Source organism: Odontesthes bonariensis, chromosome 2 (assembly GCF_027942865.1).
Source record: "Odontesthes bonariensis isolate fOdoBon6 chromosome 2, fOdoBon6.hap1, whole genome shotgun sequence".
Taxonomy (NCBI): Eukaryota; Metazoa; Chordata; class Actinopteri; order Atheriniformes; family Atherinopsidae; genus Odontesthes; species Odontesthes bonariensis.
Window position 1 is genome coordinate 29,684,855 of NC_134507.1, and position 19,956 is coordinate 29,704,810.

The window sequence follows — 19,956 nt, forward strand, 5'->3', positions numbered from 1 at the left end:
CGTCCTTCCAGGTAACATCTCCATTTTTCAATGGCCCATACCACAGCAAGACATTCTTGGTCAGTTGTTGAATAATTTCTTTCCGCGGTGTTAAGAGTCCGGCTGGAGAAAGCGATGATCTGCTCTGAGCCCAGCCCAGTTGGTTGAGTTAACACAGCGCCCAACCCTACATCACTGGCATCTGTGTAAACAATGAAGGGTAACTTCAAGTCTGGATGACCAAGGATAGGTGGTGAAGTCAGATGTTTTCTCAGAGTTTCGAATGAGGTTTGACATGATGGTGTCCAAATGAATTTTGCCCCTTTCCGCTTCAAAGCGTTCAGAGGGTCTGCTAAGGCTGAGAAATCAGGCACAAAACGGTGGTACCAACCAGCCATGCCTGGAAATCTCTGAAGTTGTTTGAGATTCTGTGGGACAGGAAATTCCTGAACAGTCTTAACTTTGTCTGGGTCCACTGCAATTCCATTTGCAGAAACAACATGTCCTAGAAATTTTAAGGTAGAGCAAAAAAACTGACTTTTTTTCATATTTATGGTGAGGTTGGCTTCCCGAAGTTTATCCAGGACTGATTGGATGTCTATACTGTGTTGTTCATAAGTGGGAGAGAAAATGATAATATCATCCAGATATACCAAACAGCTTTTTCCACGGAGCTCACCTAACACTATTTCCATTAACCTTTGGAAGGTGGCGGGTGCATTTTTTAATCCAAAAGGCATGACTTTGAACTGAAAAAGCCCATGGGGACACACAAAAGCAGTTTTTTCCCTGCTTTCTCGGTCCATGCGGACCAGTAGCCGCTATTTAAATCTAGAGTGGTAAAAACCACGGCTCCAGAAAGGGATTCTAAGATTTCCTGAAGGTTTAGTAATGGATATGCATCGGTGTGGGTGTTTGCATTAAGTTTCCTGTAGTCGCCACAAAAACGATGTTTGGGGTCATTTTTTTTGGGCACCAAAACAACTGGAGCAGCATATGGTGATGTGGATGGTTCAACGATGTCCTTCTCCAACATTTCACTTATATGTTATTTAATGAGCTGTAGTTTCGCAGGTGAAACTCGATATGGTTTCTGTTTGATCGGCACATCGTGTGAAAGGTAAATCTGGTGTGTGACTACATTTGTACATCCCAGTCTGGTGGTACATACATCTGAATTTTTACGCAGTTGGCACAACAGTGACTGCTTTCCAAAATTATCCAAATGTGCATTGTTGACTGCCTTTTGGAAAAACTCTTCATTTGTCCCCAGTGTAGCCAGATCGGCAGGAGCAATCGCTGAGAAAAAAGCAAGCTGTTGATGAATTTCATTAGACCATGATGCAAATTCATGAAGAAAATTGTATTGCTGTTTTCTGTTGACTTTGAACCAGTAACGTTTTCCAGAAACATCAAGCTGTAGACCAGAAAGGGAAATGAAAGCAAGGCCAACAACTGCAGGGAAGGTGAGGTGTTGAGCAGACAGGATAACACAAGGTAGGTTTATGGACTGACTTTGTAATGTAATGGTAATTTCACTCCATCCCAAAGGTTGTCGTCCTTCTCCATCTGCTAAATATAAAGGTCCTCTTGTCCAGGGTTTGATTACTCCATTCAGTTCATTCCAAACTTTCTCATTTATCAGGGTATAAGAGGAACCTGTGTCCAAAATTGCAGCCCCTTTCCAGGAGTTTATGCTAATGGAAATGAACAGCTGACTCGGTAGGGCGTTTGCTGAAGAAATGGGTGTAGAGCAGAGTTCACTGGTAAATCCGGTGTTAGTGAGAGAACCAAGCATTGCTGGGCCTGAAGCTGATGGGGTGTGTGATAGACTGCTCGTCGGGTGAGGAGAGTTTGAAGATGAGGGGGGCCTATTGGTTTCAGCCCGTGGACAGGTTGCAGGTGAATGATTGTCTTTACAACGCCAACAGAATGGTTGAGATGGACGATTGTGATTCTGGTTGTAATTTATTTGTCTTGGCCGTACTGTGTTGTCGTGGTGAGGAGGAGGTCTATGTTCAACAGATCTAGGTGGTAATTTTGCTTGTTTCTTGTGTTCATACTGTCGTTGATTGTCTCGATCTCTCTCCAGCTGCTGTCCCAGACGAACAAGCGCATCCACAGTTGTTACCCTGCTACTCCTCAGCCGGCTGGCCAACATGGGATTTATGTTTTTCAATATTAATTTGACAATATCCTCTTCTTCCATCTATGGTTTCCAGCGTCTGCATAAAGATTGATACATGTATATGAAATCTCTGATGCTTTCATTTTCTCCTTGAACTCTGGTCCTTATTCGCTCTGCTAACTCATCTTCATAATCCTCAGAGAGAAAAGCGGTCTGAAACTGCCTTTGAAAATCAGCCCAGGTATGTACGCGGTGTCTGGCTACATCCCACCAATCTCTGGCTGTGCCATGCAACACGTTCCTTAATGTAGCCATAAGTTCCTCATCTGTTAATGAGTTCAACACCAAATAATCTTCACACCGCTCCAAATACTGTAGAGGATCAGAGGGATCTTCTAATTTTCCAAATGTTGGAAACAACAATTTTACAGGATTTTTCCCCAACTCCCGACTCCTGTGTAAAGAAAAAGTAGCGCCGCCTGCAGTTTTTGGGTTTCTTGTTAACCCAGGCCGAGCAGTAGATTCCATCTGTGGTTAATTGTAAGTGTCATTGTTTCTGGCATATCCTGATACATTGTCTGAACTATTTCATCCATTATTGTGGTCTGGTGGCAGGTCTGGGTTGGTTGGTTTATTTTCACGATCTCCTTTGTCACAGATTTGATTGTGGTTTTACATGCTGAAATCTCCTAGCCTGGCGACGCCATCCTACGTACTTCCGCCCAAAGATTTTGGCTCCGCACATAGTCTGGCCAATTCCCCCTATCTCGGTTCGCTCAGTGTTTTGCCAATCAGCAAACAGTTGCGAGTGGTGACGCAGAACTCACGCGCGGAGTCCATTGTAGTCCATATAATTGTAGTTCAACCGCAGAAGAAATAAACATGGCGACGGAAGAACGCTAGAAGCCATCCATGAAGTTGTCTCAACTCTGGAGAGCATTACACAATTAAAACGAGAGCAAGAGGAATGCCTCGTCAATTTTGTTAGTGGCAAGGATGTCGTAGCTCTCCTTCCAACTGGCTTTGGGAAAAGTTTGATTTATCAAATGGTACCGGTATAATGAAAGCGGATGTGGGAAGCGTGATTCGCGAGCTAGAGCCTCGCGAGAGTAAGCATGAACCTCGGCGCATAACCTACGTCATTTCTAAACATTATGATTGGTTAAGGGAACTCCGTTACTCCAATGAATTTAAGTTGCTGGGTAAGGTCCCGCCCTCCATGGAAACGGATTCCTCTTGGGTTTTCCCAGACTGTTTGACAGAGGCTGTGTTCGAAACCGCCTACTACATACTACATACTTGAAAACGGCATACTCATCGATCAGACAGTATGCAGAGCGTTTACACACAGTGCACTTCACTCCTGCCCGAGCCGACATCAGCCGGCCTGAAAAGCTGATTTCGCTTAAGCTATCAACTCTGTAAATATATAACTTTAGCAACATTTGAAACATTTTCAGGCGAGAAAGTAGTCATTTAGACCCCCAAGGTGTTGAAAATCTGACAAAATACCGGCTATTTACAATTTTGTTCCCACGAATTCTCCGCTAGTAAAGCTAGCCGCTGTGAGCAACGCACTTCCGGTTATGCCGTTTTGACTGCTCTCGTCCCGTTAACGGAATTTGACCGTTCAAATGGCGATGGGCGACGTCACGTTACGTTGCATCTTGGGTAGTTTGAGTGTGACAAGTAACCTCATGATGAATACTCAACATTTCGGCGAATCTAGTATGCATCTAGTGTACATCCGGGAACTTAAAAAAGTATGACTAGTAGGAATAGTAGGAGAAGTAGGCGGTTTCGAACACAGCCAGAGTCAACAGTCGGCTTTCGCCCAGGCTAGAAATCTCCCCCTGCAGGCGGAAAACATGTTCCTGGAGAGCGGTAATGCTGTCTGTAACTGGGTTAAGCATAGATTTGAACTCATCTAATAACTCAGTTTGGTGGTGTTTTAGTCTCCAACCAAAAGTAGCTTTTATTTGCGAGAGTAAGTATTCCAACTGCGCATCCATGCGTTCATATTGTGAATGTCCATGAACGTGAAGTAATTCTTCCACTCTTTTCGTTGTTGTGTCTCCCCTATTGCCAATTCACGCATAACACTGACTTTTAAATTTTCCATAGCCGTTTTTAACTCTTTTACTGAGGTATCAGTTACAGTCTGTGTTCTACGTTGAGCGCGAGGAAGTGGCTGTGGTGCTAAGGGAGGATCCAACATAAAGTCTGGACCAATTCCATGTCCAGGAGAGAATATGCTGTGGAGCGTATCGGGGAGCGTAACACCGTTGGGGGAGAGGAACTAATTAAAGGGTGCTCCATTATATTCGCCTGTGTGCTCATTTTTTAAAATTTTTTTTATATATATTTGTTATCCAATACAAAAACCTAAGTCCCATCTGGGGTGCCAATTTTTTATGTGACAGTTTTCAAAAGTATTTCATAAAAAAACAATACAACAAAATTCTGGGGTGCCAGTCAGGTATCCCTCCTGACAAATAGGATCATTTAATTGCAATACTTTTCGTGTATTATACGGCCACATAAGGAGCGAACACTCAAAGGTGTCGACCTTTAAGTGGTTAAATGACAACCAAACAAAGCTCTCCTTAGCGAGGAGGAAAAAAAAACGTCTTTACGTGTCTCCTCAAAGGAGGTACAGACTCTTGCACAACTCTTCCCCCGCGCCACAGCAAGAGAGTGTAGAATTCAGATGATAGGTATGGAAATACGAGATGGTTCCTTCGTTTCTGTGCGGAGTTTCAGTGTTTAGGGATTTAACAGCCTCAGCGCTGTGCCAAAAATAAGAGTTTTATCTGGAATGTCCGCTTGTGACAGTAAGTATGTTTGTCCGCGCTCGCGCGTCAAAAGTAAACTGCCATTTAAAAAGAAAAATGAGGCGTCAACTTAAACACGGACCACTCAGGTGTATCGCAAGCGATACAGGTGAGTACACGACCACGCTTGGGGCGTACGTGTTCGTAATGGCAAATAAAAAAAAAAATAAAACAATAAGAGAAACGAAAACTGTGCAACACAGCTCCAGAACTGAGCGGGTTGTCACAACACGATTAAAAAAGCAGAAATTAGATGAGAGTTGAGGTATTTCTGCATTGGCATGTTGCACTAGCAGTTAAAAGAGCATTACAGTAATGGAGTCTACTGGAGATGAATGCATGGATAAGTTTCTCCTGGTCTGTTTAGGAGAGGAAACCTTTAATTCTGTTGATGTTTCTGAGGTGGTAAAAAGCTGCCTTGGTGACAGCTTTGATGTGGCTGCTGGAAGTCAGATCTGAGTCTGTTTGTTTAAACCTTCACTTTTATCTTATCGTCGTTGTTCTCCTTTTCCTGGTTTGGTTACAGTAATCGATAACGCAGTTGTTGGAGCGTAGATAAACCTGCAGACATGTTAACGGGAACTAAAGGATAAGATATCAGTCGGATTAAAGGGTTTGAGTCCCACCTGCCGAGCAAATGCTGGTTCCTAATCTCTAAATACATCAATACTGTATGACCCTGCTGTAGAAATGTGTAACTTTCTTCAAGGCCAAGTTTGTGAAACCAGATCATTTCTGCAATCAGCCTTCATAAGAAACACAGACTGTGTTCTCCCCACATTGTAAAGTTAGATTAAGATAGATTTCAGCCGGTTAGAATCATGCTAACCTTTGCAGAATTCAAGGTTTCTGTCGTAGGAAACACACAGCACAGAAGACAACCTGTACTGTACTGATTAGCCCAACCTGTAACCTCTTTTACGGCATTTTCCCGTAATATTTCACAACAGTCTAAAGGTGACGCAGAAGTTAATGATCAGGTTGATTCTGTAGAACAGGCTGCAGAGCATAAATCCAGCTGCTGTAAAACTCAGCTCTACTGTATAACCAACATGTTTAACTGCGGATGTGTGGTTTGGCTTTTGTTCTGATAGATTCTCCAAAGTGTTTATTCTATTATTTTTTACATATTTTTTTCACTTTAGAAGCCCTAATCAAAAGTGAAGATGAAGTTTGAGACTATCCTGGAGGAAATCAACGGCTTCGGGCCTTTCCAAATCTTCATCCTGGTCCTGCTGGTCACCCCTCGGATAGTTCTTCCCTGTCACTTCTTACTGAACAGCTTCATCGCCGCGGTGCCTCCTCACCACTGCGACATCAGCTCGCTGGACCACGGAGGGCTTCTCGGGAATTTAACTCAGGAGCAGCGGTGGACGGTCGGCATTCCGGAGGGAGACGATGGACATCCGAAGTCCTGCGAGATGTTTGCGGAGCTGCAGTTTCAGCTCTTATCCAACAGCTCCAGCAGCACCGACCTGCCCGTTGTTCAGTGCAGCAGTGGCTGGATTTATGACAACTCTACCTTCAGTTCCACCCTGGCAACTGAGGTACGATTCAGGCTTTTTTTTACACTTTTTCTGTGTGTCGTTAAGAATTTCTGCAATTTATTGAAGTCTGTATGACATGTACCTAATAGGGCTGGACAACAATTAAAATGTTTAATCTAATTAATCACATGATTTCCCTGATTAATCGCATTTGGACGCAAAATCCAAAAATGAATCCAAAAGTAGTGTATAGCTTTTAGCATTTAGCTTTATTTTAAATGTGCTGCCATATGAATGAAAGTGCCATAACATTTGTTGTGCAAACACACTTTTAACATCAGCATCTTTATGTAGTTTTTATGTAGAAGCCTCGCTCCACTGTCTGTTTCCTTGAATGACTTGCTGCTATCAGTTGTGTGTTTTGCCTTGAAGTGATATTTTAGACTGGAACTACTACGTGAGAAGACAATTCAATTTGGCTGTAAATGCAGGAGTTTTTTTTTAATTTATTTTGAAATACGTGCTTTTATATTGAAACAAGTAAAACAGGAAGTAGCGCCGGTTAGCTCCGTGATCTTCACACAAAGGCTGTGTTCGAAACCGCATACTACATACTTCATACTTCCATTCTGCATACTGATCGATCAGACAACTTCAGATTTCCACCTTGGACAGTACTGAGAGAATGGCTGTGTTCGAAACCGCATACTGCATACTGCATACTGCATACTGATCGATCAGACAGTATGCAGTGTTTACCCACAATGCATTTCGCTCCTGCCTGAGCCGAAATCAGCCGGCCTGAAGCTGATTTCGCTTAAGCTCTAAACTCTGTAAACTTTAGCAACATTTGAAACATTTACAGGCGAGAAAGTAGTCGTTTAGATCCCCAACGTGTTGAAAATCTGACAAAATACCGGCTATTTACTAGCCTGGGTGCCAGCCCAACTTAGCCCCGCCCATAAAATTTTTGGTCGGGAAGTTCGGTCTGGCTCTGCTCAGTTGGGAAATCATTATGCCCGACATCAAAATCGGTCGACCCAATCAGATTGTCAGGGCGGGCTTTATACGATGATGGACAGATGATCAACAGGGACATTATCGACTACGTCACCAAAGAACGCTTGGTTTGACTTCGTTTGAAACAAACATGGCTGCTGCTGGAGAGCTAGGGTGTGTAGATTCTGCCATCGAGTCTGTTCTACAGGATCTCCACATTGCATTCATTTTGAAAGACGAACAGAGGAACGCGATAAAGGCTTTTATCGATAGAAAAGATGTTTTTGCTGTCCTTCCTACAACAAGTGTGTGTCGCTTAATCTACGTCACATACTACGTTGCTCTGATTGGTTGTAGGTCTATCCAATTGAGCGAAGAGGCATTTTTTTCTCCTGGTTTGGTTGAAACACGCCCCATACCCAAAACTCTATCCAGCAGTATCAGACTCACATTCTGACTAGAATCATGAGTATGACGTAGTCAGGCTAGCTATTTACAATTTTGTTCCCACGAATTCGGCGCTACTAAAGCTAGCCGCTTCGAACAGTCAGAGACCGAGGAGCACCTGTAGCGGTGATGTCCAACTTTAAAATAAAAATGGCCGAGTGAAAGTTCCGTACCCTTCTCCATGTTTGGTGGGTCCGAAGCAGAAAGCAACAGACTTTTACAATAATAAAACCTGCGATAATGCGAGATAAAATATTTATCGGCGTTAAATAATTAATAAGTTAACGCGATAATAACAAGTTAACTCGCCCAGCCCTAGTTCCAAATAACAAATGATCACATTTGAGACATTTTCACTTGTCATAAATGATCCAATTTTGTTTAATTAAATGTATTTTACATTTACTTTGTGTTTGTGCTAAAAAAAAAGAGGAAAGAATGGAAAATAAAAGAAAAACCACACCTGGAAATATCCAACTTATTCCTGTGATTATGAGTTCTGTAAAATACTGTGTAAAAGTCTGGAAACCTTTCTTTTATATATATATTGCCAGGAAAACAGGAAATAGGTGCAACAATGTAATGAAACACGTGCAGAAACCGAGTTAGTTTAGTTCTGAGCAGCTTTAAAGGATAAGACCGGTTTTTTGACATTGGGCCCTTGATTTCACATTACTCACATACTCTACACTAGCACTGATAACGTGGAGGTGCGTCGCTTACTTAAAAAAATCTGGGTTACTGTAATTTTGAATTTTTGTCGTAAAGTGGGTGTTACTGACGTCCTCCTCGTGCTACTGCCACAGACAGCCCACAGACCTGCTGCCTATTTATTCATTCGGCTAAAATTCAAAATTAGTAACCCGGATTTTTTTAAGTAAGCGACGCACCTCCACGTTATCAGTGCTAGTGTAGAGTAATTAATAAATTATAAACAGCATAGTTTGTGCCTGTATGAGCTTGCCCATAGGAAACCGTTTCATGGCCGAATATCTCAAGAGAGCAGCCAGACGCCTCGCGAATATCTTCGGAACAGCTCCAAATGACCAACAACAAGCAGGGGTGAGTAGAACATCATGTTATAATGTGAAATCAAGGGCCCAATGTCAAAAAACCGGTCTTATCCTTTAAAGCTGCTCAGAACTAAACTAACTCGGTTTCTGCACGTGTTTCATTACATTGTTGCACCTATTTCCTGTTTTCCTGGCAATATATATATAAAAGAAAGGTTTCCAGACTTTTACACAGTATTTTACAGAACTCATAATCACAGGAATAAGTTGGATATTTCCAGGTGTGGTTTTTCTTTTATTTTCCATTCTTTCCTCTTTTTTTTTTAGCACAAACACAAAGTAAATGTAAAATACATTTAATTAAACAAAATTGGATCATTTATGACAAGTGAAAATGTCTCAAATGTGATCATTTGTTATTTGGAACTAGGGCTGGGCGAGTTAACTTGTTATTATCGCGTTAACTTATTAATTATTTAACGCCGATAAATATTTTATCTCGCATTATCGCAGGTTTTATTATTGTAAAAGTCTGTTGCTTTCTGCTTCGGACCCACCAAACATGGAGAAGGGTACGGAACTTTCACTCGGCCATTTTTATTTTAAAGTTGGACATCACCGCTACAATGTCAAAAAACCGGTCTTATCCTTTAAGGTGAATATCTGCTCTGAGCTCCTTTCTCCTCCAACACAGCCTGAACCCTCTCAGACCAGCTTTCTGTCCTTTCTTTAAGGAGTCTTCAGGAACAGTTCTCCAGGCTTCCTGAAGGACATCCCAAAGCTCTTCTTTGGATGTGGGCTGCCTTTTGTTGCGTTCTCTGCCAACATGATCCCACACTGCTTCAGTAATGTTGAGCTCCGGGCTCTGGGGAGGATTCATCCCTCCATCAGACCTGCTGCCACTGATTTTCAGCCCACTTCTTGTGTCCTTTGGCACAGCTCAGCCTTTTCTCCCTGTTTCCCTTCCTTAAGAACGGCTTCCTGACAGCCACCCTTCCATGGAGCCCATTTCTGATGAGGCTTGGGCCAACAGCAGATGGATCAGCTGAAGGTCCAGATGCATCTCTCAGCTCCTGTGTCAGGTCTTTGCTGGATGTTTTCCTCTTTCTTAAGGACATCACTTTCAGATCCTGTTCATCTGCTGTAGATAGTTCTTTAGGCCTGACACTTCTTCTTTTGTCCTCCACTTGTCCAGTTTCCTCAAATGTTTTAAGGACACACCATGCTGAGATATGCCAAGTTTTCAGCTAACAGCTCTTTGGGAATCACCTTGTTGCTGCAGAAATCCTGTTTTCTGTCTGTCACACTGTGTTATCTTTGCTGTTTTTCACAGATGCAGCTAAAGAAATGGGAACAAATCTTAATTCCAGTCTAAAACCCACAAAGAGCTTCTAGATTATTCATGTCTGGTGGCATAAAACAGTTTAAACATTTCATTTATATTAATTGTTCCATAATTAGTCATTAGATTATATCTTATATTCCTTTTTAAGCTTTAAAATGAATCTTATTTACTTCTTTCTTGATGTTGTATAACATATAATTCTTATTATTGTCTGTTTTTTTCCTACTTTTCTACTTTTAGACGTGATAACATTCAATTTTTGGGATTAGGATTTTTTTTAAACTGAATTTCTTATATTAATTTGACTCTTTTGGTAACTGAAAGCAGTTTTAACGTAAATGTACAAAAAAGTTGAAACTGTGAAGCTGTTTTTCACAGATTCAGCTAAAGAAATGGGAACAAATGATGTGTCTCTGTGACAGGCTGCTGGGAACAAAGTGCCTAAAGATCCAGTTTAAAATGGCTTCTCTGCTAAGTTGTCTGTTCTGTGTGGACACAACACTGGTTCATCCAATATTCCTCTAAAAATGGTCAGTATCTGTAATAAATGAGGGAAGAAAAAGTTCAGAAAGCCTGAAAACTATTGCTGAACCACACAACAGTCAAAATATAAAGATATGAGGGTTGGATCAAGACTTTTGCAGTTCCGTGTATTTATTCAACCACTTGTTTTACATTTTTTTCTTGAATTAAATTACACGATTCCTGTTAGAAAATTGCTTCTGGACATGTTACAGCTTTTTGGAACTGTTATCCTCCTGAAAGAGCCGCGTTAATAAGCCGTGTTTTCTCTGTGGTTTGCTATTTCAGTGGGACCTGGTCTGTGATAGTAAGAGCCTGACAAAAGCCACAAGCACAATATTCTTTTTTGGAGTGATGATGGGGGCCATAGCTTTTGGATACCTCTGTGATAAGTACTGAAATGCAAAAATAATTCATGTTTCTGCTTATTTTAGATGCCTTTGTTTCCCCTTTTTTTCCACAAATATGATTAAAATAAGATGGATTAGTTTAATTTGGAGCAGTGTCATGTAATAAATACCTGAACCTGCACATTTAAAAGGAAACAGTTCAAAATTATTTGCTTTTCCCGCTCCTTTTTTCCAGGTATGGGAGGAAGAACACTCTTCTGGCCTCATACATCATGACGGTCCTGTTTGGTTTCTCCAGCACCTTTGCAAACTCCTACACTCTGTTTGCTGTGCTGAGATTTTTCACAGGCTTCAGTCTGGCAGGAATCAGCCTGAACTCTATAGTTCTCAGTAAGCTTAAATTGACCGAACCACCATAGATGCTGAAGACATGTTGCGTGTTGTGCTCAGAGGCCCAATTTACAGCAAAATGATCTCTCAGTGATGACTTCTCCTGGCCTTGCAGGCATCGAGTGGGTCGACACGGATCACAGGTCGTTTATCGGTGTGATCGGCAGCCTTGCCTGGTCTGCAGGTAACATGCTGCTGGCCGGCTTTGCCTTTCTGATTAAAGACTGGCGGAGCCTGATCATGGCTGTCACCGCCCCATTGGGACTTGCAGTTTTGACCTGGTGGTAAGTGACCTGGACGCACAGCCCTGTAATGCTGTTAGTGACCAAGACTTTACTTTTCTTTACCTCTTAGCATCACCAGGAGACACATTTGTACAATGCCTTAATCACCAAACTGTGGTTAGTTTGTCTCACCATTTGGGATCAATCAGCTGACCAATCAGATTCAGCATGGGTGCCTTAAAAAGTTAAAAAGAAAAATGTTAAAGCTGTAAAAACCCACTCTGGTAGAAATCTTAAACCTGTAAATGAACACAAAGGTTGTTTAACGGTTGCTAACTGTTTTTAAATGATTCTGATTGCAGGTGGATTCCTGAATCTGCTCGGTGGCTTTTAGCTCACGGCAAAGTGGAACAGGCCCAGTTTTACCTTGATAACTGTGCAAAGTTCAACAAAAGACCAAAAGTGTCCAAGTTAAAAGTGGAGGTAAGTTTAAAGGAATAGTTCGCCTCTTTTGACATGAAGCTGTATGACATCCCATATCAGCAACATCATTTATGAACATTTTCTTACCCCCTGCTGCGTCCTGTGAGCCGAGTCCTAGTCTTGTTTTTGGCATTGATGAAGGTAGTCCGGCTAGTTGGCTGGGGTTTAAAAAACTAAAGCGTTTGGCTTCTCAAAACAATATGCGTTCAAAAGAGTAATACATTTGCATCACAAAATCGTTCTCCAGGAAAAAGTCAAACCTCACAATCACTTGGCCCTATTTTCTCTCCCTTCGTATCACTGCGAGCCTGCCGCGCCTGTTAGGGTGTTTGCTGCTTGGAAGCAGGGGACTGCTCGGTCTACACTTCGGTCTGCACGGTCTACACAGCAGGCAGTGATAAGAAGGGAGAGAAAATAGTGCCAAGCGATTGTGAAGTCTGACTTTTTCCTGGAGAACGATTTTGTGATGCAAATGTATTACTCTTTTGAACGCATATTGTTTTGAGAAGCAAAACGCTTTAGTTTTTAAACCCCAGCCAACTAGCCGGATTACCTTCGTCAACGCCAAAGCGAGGCTGGAACTCGGCTCACAGGACGCAGCAGGGGGTAAGAAAATGTTCATAAATGATGTTTGATAATATGGGATGTCATACAGCTTCATGTCAAAAGAGGCGAACTATCCCTTTAACCGTGATGCTGAATCTTTTCAAAGCTAGGACACTTATCTTGTAAGGCAGGGGTCTCAAACTGATCCGTTAAAGGGCCGGTGTGGCTGCAGGGTTGGAACAAAAACCTGCAGCCACACCGGCCCTTTAACGGAGCAGTTTGAGACCCCTGCTTTAACCCTCATACCTGATTTAAAACAAAACTTCATTTCTGAATGGGGACATTGTTGTCCCCTTTTAAAACAACATCATTTGTTAATATTTTTTCCGCTTTTTTTTTCATAGATCTTTTCTTCCACTTCAGTTCTGATCATAACCACCAAGTTTTCAATTATTTTGAAAAATGTAACCCTTTAAATACTGGTTTATATGATGTAAATGCCAATTTCTGTAAAAAAAAAATTCCCCTTTTAAAACGACCTAAAAACATCATGTATTAATATTTCTTTCCACTTTTTTTCATAAATCTTTTAACTACCATAATTATCCCTACTCAATAATTCCACTTTTTATTCCATATTTTGAAAATATTGGCACCTAAAGGCTTAAAATTTGGACTAAAAAGTTCAAATTGGCATTGTTCATTTTTTCGAAAATAATTGGAAACCTGGTAGTTACGATCAGAACTGAAGTGGAGTAAAAGATTTATGGAAAAAAGTCGAAAAAAATATTAATATATGATGTTTTTAGGTCGTTTTAAAAGGGGACAAAAATGTCCCTTTTCAGAAATTAAAGTAATACTATGTAACATTTCTACCTTAAAATAACAGCTTGAAAAAAATTGTGCGGCTAGAATGAGTTTTAATATTACGATTGGCCTGTCTCCTATGCCCTTCGGGGGTCTGAGTTGGAAAAAACTGCGCTATGTAACTTTGCTGGACCGGCCCGGGAGCTGAGCGGAAGTACTTCGACTTGCTTTCTGGCACACCTACCGCAAAAACAAATAGACCCCTCTCACGCTCCCAGGTACATTTGATTACTCTTACCTTCTCGGTCAACATGGCTTGCACCTTCTGACTCCTCGCCGGTTCGTCAACAAACGTGAAACGTGAAAGCGAAAGGGTGTTGTATTTACGACAGTGTAACCGTACATTACCTCCAAACCTGTAGGGGGAGCTCCATAGTGGGATTTTTGAGAAGTTTCATTGTATTGCTTTAAGGAGTTTTTTTTCTACACAATGAAAAATTGCATTGTATATGATGTGTGTTTGAAATTCGAAAAAATAGTCAAAAATGCACCACTGGACCAAATATGATGAGTATCACTATTTCCAGTGTGAAATTAGAGGAGAAAGTACATCCCAAGTGGTTAAGGATTAGGGTTAAGGGCTTATTTACCACCAGAGGGCGACAGTCTGCACAGTTAAAATCTCAAAGAGAGAATCCCAGACTACAGAAAACAAAGGTCCGCTCACATGTTTCCTCTGTGCCTCTGTAGACTCTTTCCAACATAGAAAGTCTGGAAAAGAGGGACAAAAACTACACTTACTTCGACCTCATAAGAACCCCAAAGATGAGACGATTAGCGTTGCTGTCCGGATACGTTTGGTGGGTATCGTCTGAAAAGAATGTGTTTAATATGAGCATAGAAACGATCAGTTATCATCAGCTTTCACTGTGCTCTGCAGGTATGGAGTGGCCTCAACGTATTATGGCATCAGTCTGAACATCACTGGATTTGGACTCAACATGTACCTTACACACTTCATCTATGCAGCCATAGAAGTTCCTGCCAAGCTGATGACTTACTGTTTTCTCAACAAATTTGGACGAAGGAAGTGTCAGGCAGGCACTCTGCTGCTGACAGGAACCTGCATCGCTGTCAACATCTTCGTCCCAAAAGGTCTCCCAGAGTTCTTTTCAGGTTTCCCAGAAGTTTGTTAAACCTTCTCCTGGCTCGGACTTCCTGCTCCGTGGGTTATAATTAGGGCTGGGCGAGTTAACTCGTTATTATCGCGTTAACTCGTTAATTATTTAACGCTGATAAATATTTTATCGCGCATTAACGCAGGTTTTATTATTGTAAAAGTCTGTTGAATGCATCACATTCACACAGTTACAGCAAACACCACGAAGCATGGAGGAATAAAATAAAGATAAACTAGCAGGTAACATCACCGTTACAGGTGCTCCTCGGTCTCTGTGTGAAGCTCATGGAGCTAACCGGCGCTACTTCCTGTTTTACTTGTTTCAACATAAAAGCACGTATTTCAAAATTTTTGTTTTTTTTAAAAACTCTTGCATTTACAGCCAAGTTGAATTGTCTTCTCAGCGTAGTAGTTCCAGTCTAAAATATCACTTAAAGGCAAAACACACAACTGATAGCAGCAAGTCATTCAAGGAAACAGACAGTGGAGCGAGGCTTCTACATAAAAACTACAGAAAGATGCTGATGTTAAAAGTGTGTTTGCACAACAAATGTTATGGCACTTTCATTCATATGGCAGCACATTTAAAATAAAACTAAATGCTAAAGGCTGTACACTACTTTTGGATTCATTTTTGGATTTTGCGTCCAAATGCGATTAATCGCGATTAATCAGGGAAATCATGTGATTAATTAGATTACACATTTTAATCGTTGCCCAGCCCTAGTTATAATGTGACAGCTAGTCACTCCAGATTGAAACCTTCGGTGTAAAAGGTCTGGAAAGCACGAGTGAAACCCGTCAGGTTTATGGACTGCTGGGAGGAAATGGAAAATCTGAGTTTGAGCCTGATCAAGCTTTCATTTTATGGAATATTCGGCCAGATGTTTGGCGATTAAATTCAGTTAATCACCGTTTTTCCTGAGCGTTTCCCATAATTCTCTCTTCACTTTTGCAGATCTGTGGCACATCCGTATTGTTGTTGCTATTCTTGGAAAAGGCCTTTCCGAAGCTTCCTTCACAACCATTTTCCTCTACACAACCGAACTCTACCCCACCGTCATCAGGTCGGTGTTTTAGTTCAATTCTCTTTTCTCCAGCTAAACAAAAACAAAACTGAGGTAATCGTCTTTGGAGCCAAAGAGAAACGATTTATAGGTCACAACAGAGCTTCAATCTATACACCCAGAAACTACCAACCTGGCCAGAAATCTGGGTGTAGTGATGGACTCAGACCTAAACTTGGAAAAACACATTAAGGCAATAACAAAGTCAGCCTACTATCACCTTAAGAATATATTGAGGTTAAAGGATCTGATGTGTCAGCAGGACCTGGGAAAACTAGTCCATCCATTCATCTTCAGTCGGCTTGATTACTGTAACAGCATCTTTACAGGTCTACATAATAAGTCAGTTAGACACCTGCAGCTCATTCAGAACTCTGCTGCTCAAGTCCTCACTGAGACCAAAGAAGTGGACCCCATCAGTCCAGCTCTGAGGTCTTTACACCGGCTGCCTGTCCATCAGAGGATAGACTTTAAAGTTCTCATGTTCTGATGTTGTTATATTAACATGAAAAACCAATAAATATATGTTAAAAAAAAAAGAAAACCTTTGAAAGTCCTGCAGCTTTCCTTCCTGCAGCAGGTGGAGAGGTGTCCACGGGGAAACTCTGGAGAAAAACTCATCTGACTGACTGCATGTTTCCCCAGGCAGAACGGTTTGGGCTACACCAACTTTATGAGCCGTCTGGGCATCTCTGCGGCTCCGCTTGTCCTGCTGCTGGAGGAGGTTTGGACGTTCCTTCCTCAGATCATCATCTGCACCGTGGCCATCACCTCCGGCCTGGTCTCTCTGATGCTTCCAGAAACGCTGAATGTGACGCTGCCGGAGACGATCGATGACATAGAGAAGCCAAGGTTGGTAAATTCATGTCTGAAAGGCCCAAAGCATAGAGCTTAACTTGGTGGTCGTTTGCAGAGTGTCTCCAGGATGCAGCAACAGGTTTTTCTCACGTTGACTTTGTTACAAACAGGAAGCACCAGATACCACAAAATAATAAATAAACATCCCCTGATATTCAATGCTATCAGCTTTGTGGGGGCCCCTAGTTTGTCAAACTAAAATCAAGAGATTCCTAACACTTCCATTAGACTTCATAAACAAAACAGGCTATAGTTAAAACCACTCAAGCAAGTTAAACTCATAAAAAAAAACTATAATACAAAGAAAACAACAATTAATAAATAAAACAGATTATAAGGGAAGTAATAAATACATGAGACAGCTACAGATAAATGAAGGGTGTGTGATGACATCAAATATAATCTGACCATCAATCGAAACTTCTTTGCATCCATTGATTGATAGATTTTTATTTTCGAACATGTATGAAAAAGAAAATGCATGTAACTATTTGTACATACAAAAGAAAGAAAAAGAGAGATTTAAAAAAATGTAATCACATTAAGTGCTAATACATAACAAAACACTGCACATTGTTGGAAGAAGGAATGGGAAGAAGTACAATACTTTAGTTTCCCAGCCCTTTTTAGCTACTCTTCAGTTTGTAAATATCCTAACTACAATACCTATATAAATATATGCCATATATACACTTCCTAAATATCTAAATAAATATATAATCACAAAAATAAATATATACTACACACATATCCTTGTAAATATGAATATATATGTATGTATGTATGTATATATATATATATATATATATATATATAAAACTCTCCCCATAAATAAATATATACCATATACTAATTAAATTACAATATAACAATTAACCCTATTCTATTCATATATTTATCCCTCATCGTCCTCCGTTAACATACTTCCTCTTCCATGTACTTGTGTAAAAATATTTTTTTGTATTATGCATCCATAATAAAAGCCATCCCTAAACCTACTTTACATTTAATTCAAGTGATTGCTTCCAACTCACATCACTCCTAATTTTCCACTTCCTCTAGTTGGAAATTGTCATTTTAAGGCTATTAAGATTCCTAATAAAACAATTAGAAAGATGTCTGATGACATCACGCACCCTTTATTGTCATTTCGTAACTCCATTAAACTAATTTTCTCCAAAGAAGACATATTTTCGTTGCGTTCTAAATATTTAAAGTTCCCCATTAATCCCAAAGTAAAAGAAATTCACTTTAAACTCCTAAATGGTGTATATCCTAATTGATGTACATGACTGGCTGCACACGGGGATCCGTCTCTAACCCTTTTCCCTAAAAGACATTGTTTATGGTGTTATGATGGTTAATAGTGAATGGGACTTTCTGGTCAATAACATCTTATTATTTGGAAAATATTTCATACATAAATGTAAATATATGAATATAAAACCCAGATTTTTTTGTATTTCATAAAGATTTTCTTTCCTTTACCAACGCCCCTTAATATTATAAAAAGTAAAAATGCTATGAAACTTTTTAGTTTGTTTGAAAACTACGATTTGCGACAAAAGCCCTTGCAAACATTATTTTGACTTTATTTATTTTATGAAGATTTTATTTTCATGTTTTCTGTTCTGCATTCTTCATATGCACCTGCTCCTTTAAAATGTATACAAGATCACGAAAGCCATGTATTTTGTACATGATTTAATAAAAATAAATAAAAATTAATTAATTAATTAATTAATTAATTTAAAAAAAGCTACAGATAAATACAGGACATTTTAATTCTCCTCGGATGAGGCTGAACATGCAGCTTTGGGGGCCCCCTGGTGGCCAGGAGGTCCCTAAGCATTTGACCCTGATTATACAAGTCATCACACATTTCATTAAGTGGTTTAATGTTGTACGGTAAAGTCTGCCTCCGCTTGGTGAACCAGTGAAATGATCAACATCCCTGTTGCATCATTTTGTTTCATTTCAGAGGGAAGGCCGCCTCCCCCGACACCAAAGAGTCTTCAGCTGTTTTCCTTGAATCAAAGAGCGCTACAAGTATATAACAGTGATGCAACGAGGGGAAACAACGTTTTACTATCTATGTTTTTTATTGTGACACCCACAAGGTGTTAATTGTTTGATCCTTATGCTGCAAGGAAAAGGTTAGTTCAGAGCACATTCCTGTCAGTGCTTGATTATGGGGATATACTGTATATGCACTCCGGGTTATTCTTTCTTAAAAAAATGTGTTGTACCACTCAGCCTTACGTTTCATCACAGGTGCTACAGCCAGGTCTCACCACTGCACTCTTTATGAAACTGTACAATGGTCTTCTCTCTCCATCCGAAGAAAAATCCATGCGCAGACTTTTATTGCTAAAGCCCTAATGGGTAAACGACCTTTATACATGTTTAATTTGTTTTCTTTTCAAAATAGTGTTTACAGGACGAGGTCATCAGAAAAAATACTTTTACATATTCCACTTACAAGAACTGAACTTGGGAAAACAGCCTTTTCATCATATGCACCAAAAGCTTGGAATGAACTTCAAGCTACTCTAAATCTTAAAGTTCTTCCATCCATAAATTCTTTTAAAGACCTTTTAAAATTATCATTGACTGACCACTCATTCCTTGTTCGCTGTTTGTTTTTTAGTGTCTGTGTATACTCAGTTTTTAATATGTTTACTTCTGTTTAGATGTGATGTAGTAGTGGTTTTGTCTGGTCTCTTGTGTTTTATTGTAATGTAACTTTTTTAAGCCGCCTTCTTGGCCAGGACTCCCTGGCAGAAGAGTTATTGTAACTCAATGGGACCATTTCCTGGTTAAAGAAAGGTTAAATAAAAATAAAAAATTGTATGGGATTATTTACATGATTTATAGCTGCCCGCACCCTAAATATACCCGATACCTGTCATGTGCCCCTGGGCCCACTGGGGGGCACTGGGGGGCTGTCGCTCCTTTTTCCGCTTATGACGCCAGACGACCTGGAAGAGAGCTTCAGGTCAAGGCTTTTTAACTGCTACATTGGTACTGCCCAGCGGTACCTGTAACATGTATGTTTTTAACCGTCTTGTGGAAATAATGTTAAAAACTGCCTCGTGTTTTTTTATATTTTTATGTATAAAAGATTCTGATCAAAAGCTTTTGTTTTGTGTGTGGTTTATAACTTTAATCCAGAATCAAATATTAAAGGTAATTTAGTTATAATGTACAAACTGAACATATCACACTGGTCATTGTTCAGAGTTAATGATTTCTCTGTGTGTTTTTCAGTCAACGGTGACTTAAATCTAATGAAAG

General features: G+C 40.4%; 1 protein-coding gene across 1 annotated transcript; it reads left to right on the top strand.

Annotated features, from left to right (window-relative positions):
• The first annotated feature begins 4,792 nt into the window (after nt 1–4,792).
• LOC142400473 (solute carrier family 22 member 7-like) lies at nt 4,793–19,753 on the top strand. The gene is made up of 11 exons (XM_075485385.1): nt 4,793–5,050; nt 6,087–6,488; nt 11,043–11,146; nt 11,340–11,494; nt 11,610–11,778; nt 12,081–12,201; nt 14,305–14,414; nt 14,495–14,709; nt 15,693–15,801; nt 16,447–16,653; nt 18,641–19,753. Exons 2-11 carry the CDS (start codon nt 6,108–6,110, stop codon nt 18,714–18,716), a joined length of 1,647 nt encoding a protein of 548 aa, XP_075341500.1. The 5' UTR covers nt 4,793–5,050; nt 6,087–6,107; the 3' UTR covers nt 18,717–19,753.
• Nucleotides 19,754–19,956: the final 203 nt, after the last annotated feature.

What these genes read in the sequence shown, in the direction of transcription:
- LOC142400473 (XM_075485385.1), top strand. Translation starts at nt 6,108, where the DNA reads ATGAAGTTTGAGACTATCCTGGAGGAAATCAACGGCTTCGGGCCTTTC. An exon ending in TTTGGATACCTCTGTGATAA is followed by an intron (nt 11,147 to 11,339) that starts GTACTGAAATGC and finishes CCTTTTTTCCAG; the next exon opens with GTATGGGAGGAAGAACACTC. An exon ending in CTCTACCCCACCGTCATCAG is followed by an intron (nt 15,802 to 16,446) that starts GTCGGTGTTTTA and finishes ATGTTTCCCCAG; the next exon opens with GCAGAACGGTTTGGGCTACA.